Source organism: Morone saxatilis, unplaced genomic scaffold (genome assembly GCF_004916995.1).
Source record: "Morone saxatilis isolate NCDOM2014 unplaced genomic scaffold, NCSU_SB_2.0 Contig20, whole genome shotgun sequence".
Lineage (NCBI taxonomy): Eukaryota > Metazoa > Chordata > Actinopteri > Moronidae > Morone > Morone saxatilis.
The window spans coordinates 1,349,289-1,352,445 of record NW_023339763.1 but is presented as its reverse complement, the minus strand read 5'-3'; the positions used below and the strand labels follow the sequence as shown (position 1 = coordinate 1,352,445).

General features: G+C 41.1%; 1 protein-coding gene and 1 long non-coding RNA gene across 2 annotated transcripts in view; both read left to right on the top strand.

Annotated features, from left to right (window-relative positions):
• Positions 1–627: 627 nt before the first annotated feature.
• LOC118331645 lies at positions 628–1,823 on the top strand. The gene is made up of 2 exons (XR_004796893.1): positions 628–780; positions 1,652–1,823. It is a non-coding gene; the product is annotated as an uncharacterized LOC118331645 (long non-coding RNA).
• A 977-nt stretch (positions 1,824–2,800) lies between these two features.
• The window catches only part of ccdc15 (coiled-coil domain containing 15), a 7,261-nt gene continuing 6,904 nt past the window's right edge, over positions 2,801–3,157 (top strand). The window contains exon 1 of the mRNA XM_035667111.1: positions 2,801–3,130. Coding sequence (XP_035523004.1) covers positions 3,014–3,130 — 117 coding nt within the window. The 5' untranslated portion in view covers positions 2,801–3,013. The remainder of the gene's footprint in view (positions 3,131–3,157) is intronic.

Sequence of the window (3,157 nt, the reverse complement as noted above, 5' to 3'; positions counted from 1 at the left end):
GAGAGAGACACCATGTGACTTTATATAAAGAAAAGCTGTTTGCTGATATATTAATGTTCTAAATCTCATATATAGGACCTTTAAAATTACATTATGATGCATTTAAAAGTGTTAACTACAAAACAAACAACAAAAACACAATACAAAGGTGACATTTATAACACCACGTTAAGACCTGAGATTGTTGATAGTGAGGAAAACATGAAGCTGTGGAGTTTAAGGACAGACTGAGTTTTTCACAGTTAGCATTACATTGCATTACACTGCAGATAAATCCAGCTTTAGCCGGGTTTGATTCTCTACTTCTGCTGTGGAGGTGTCCTTGAGCGAGACACCAAACCACCAGATTGCTCCTGATTGTGTGTATGTGCGGGAACAAAAATCAACCTGTAAGTCGCTTTGTACGAACGCGTCTGCCAACTGAATGAAATGTAGTGCCATTAGGCTCCTCTCCACTCGCTGGGCACACGTAGTCCTGCATCCTGATGTGGTCATTTTTTGGTGCTGGTGCACTTAAAGACATTGAAAGTCCAAACAAACAGATGCATCATCAGGATAAAAGAGGCTGTAAACGCCGCCGACCCACCGCTCAGTCTCCGTCGGCTCTGATTGTTTTCTTATAACCTCGCCTTCTTTCTTCTGTCATCAGTGCTGAACCACTGCGAGGTCCACCGGGTCGCCGCCGCCGTTTACCAGTGTTACAGTGATCTCAGCGGCCCCGACTCTGTCACCATGGAGACCTACAAGCCTGCACTTACCAAGCTTGGCAAGTCCGTACAGGTGAGCTGCTTTTCTTTTTATATATCCGAGGGGGGGGGGCTTTGGAAAGGTCAGAGCGGTCAGAGAGAGGAAGAGAGCAGCTCGTTTAAAGTTTGTCAGATATCTAAAGTAAACCGAGGAAGCTTCTCGCCGCCGCCGCTGCCGCCGCCCACAGTCGATGATGTCACTGCGGGTTGTGACAGGTAATGGGAATAGAGATGTGAAGTTGGTTTATGTCAGGTTTCTTTTAACAATATCCTCAATGTTACTAACCACAGAAACACTTAACTCTCCCACATAATGTGACAATCTTCTAGAAATCATGGAGGAATCAGTCAGTCTGTCTCTAAATACGTCCTTTCCACTGTTTCCATGGCGAAGAAGACAGTTGGAGTTGCAAATAAGAGCTCATAGTTGTTGAGTTTTTATATAACTCACTCTTTTAAATTATATTAAGGCTTAAAGTTATGTATAATTAAGGCCGTGGCCGATTTGAGTGAGAAGTGGGTGCTGTCACAGGTGGTTGTTTTTCACCTCCACCTCTTCGCCCATTTTTGGATTAGTCTGGAGCCGGTGGAGTCTTCTCCCTCGAAGTGTTTATGCACACTGAGTCTTTATGAAGGAACCAAATATTTTCTAAGTTGTTAATCCTTTGAACTGATGATTCAGGGAAAGAGGAGGGGAAGATTTCAAACACTCGCTCTTGCTCTTATCTGCAGACTCCACAAACAGTTTTAGAAGATCAATCATGAAACAGCTGTTTGTCTGTCTGCCTGCAGTCACTTCACCTCATGTATCAATCAATGTCAATGAGGAGGCTGCGTTTTTCTGTTAACCATTTAAAAAGGCATCTGAAGTGTTTTTAATCTCCTTTTCTTTTTCTCTTTCTCAGTTGGACTCGTCTCCGAGCACAGACGTCCTCCGCAAGTTCGTCCAATCCACCAACATACAGAGTAATCTTTATATCTGAAAATGGCCACGTTGCACACTGTACAGTGCAGTTGAAATCTATTTTCCTGTGTAAAATACTGTCATTTTTTAATAAAGAAATTAAGTAAAGAACACCCTTTTGTTTGAATGTAATCAGTCGAGTTTTTTATATTGTCTGTCAATAATAATTATAATTAGCAGGTTTCTGTTTTTCTCTTCGGGATTATTTGTGTCAGCTTTAAAGATCCCCCTGACTTTTTATTAAGCTCCACGAGCCGTGTGTGAAATCTTTAACGCTTTACGACAAAAAACCTGCAAAACTTCTGACATCCCCTCAGCTCTTAATCTTCTATTCAAAAAATCGAAATAAAGAAGAAATTAAGTTTTCCTTCGACTGCACATTAAGCCTTTTAGAAAGACCGTGACGATGATTCAGGAGGCCATTCAGCACGAGAATAGAAAGCATTGTTCCAGTCAGCTGTGCACACGGTGGAGGTATTGAAGGTATGAAAACGGTGAATCCAGAGTAGGACATTGAAGCTGAAACAATGCAATGTGACTTTGAAGAGTTTGAAGAAACAGGTCAGAGCCTGAGAGAATACAGCAGTTCGTCTTACCCCCATTCAGCATTGCCACTGTGTGAGGTTGACCCAACTGCTCAGGCACAAATCAAAAGAAGTGTTGGCTCTACTCCTTGCTCATTAAACTGTCTGCTGCTTATGATATCATGGTGTGATTGTGGGATCTAAAACTCAAAATTTTTAATTAAATTTTTTTGTTGTTGTTTCATATCAATTTAAACTATACAATTGCAATAAAAACAATTCTATTATTAAAAAATGGATTTAGTCTGGTGCAATATAATAGTAAAAGTGCCCACAAATGCAAACGGTTGATAAGAAGAGAGCAGATGTCTGGGCTTTATTTGTTAATAAATAATTTTAAAAAATTAAACAATCCTAAAAATGTATAAATTCAATATATATCTGCATTTATTGTATTGAGAATAATGTTTTTAATGGGATTATTTTATGATTCTTGTACTGCTGTTCACAATACCTCCTCCTGTCCACCTGGGGGCGCTGATGCGGCAGTGAGACGTTTGTCAAACGGAAGAAACTAAAGCGAGCGAAACTCAAACCGACCTGTTGTTTACTGTTTGAACGTTAAAGAGTTTTTATTTGTTTTCTTTTCTTATTTGTTTTCTTTTCTTATTTGTTTTCTTATTTGTTTTCTTTTCTTCGGACCTTCAGTCGGTGAGCGAATAAACGTTAATAACAGTCGACAGAACCGATATAACGTCACATTAACGTTTAACGACGCGATGAGCGCGAGCCGCAGGACGAGCAGAGAGCGCGCGGTGCTGGCCGCGAGGAACCGGGCGGTGGTTCCGGTGGGAGTCTGGGTGGAACCCGGACAACAATTAATGGAGCACCCGGCTGTAAGCTGTTAGCTGTTAGCTGTTAGC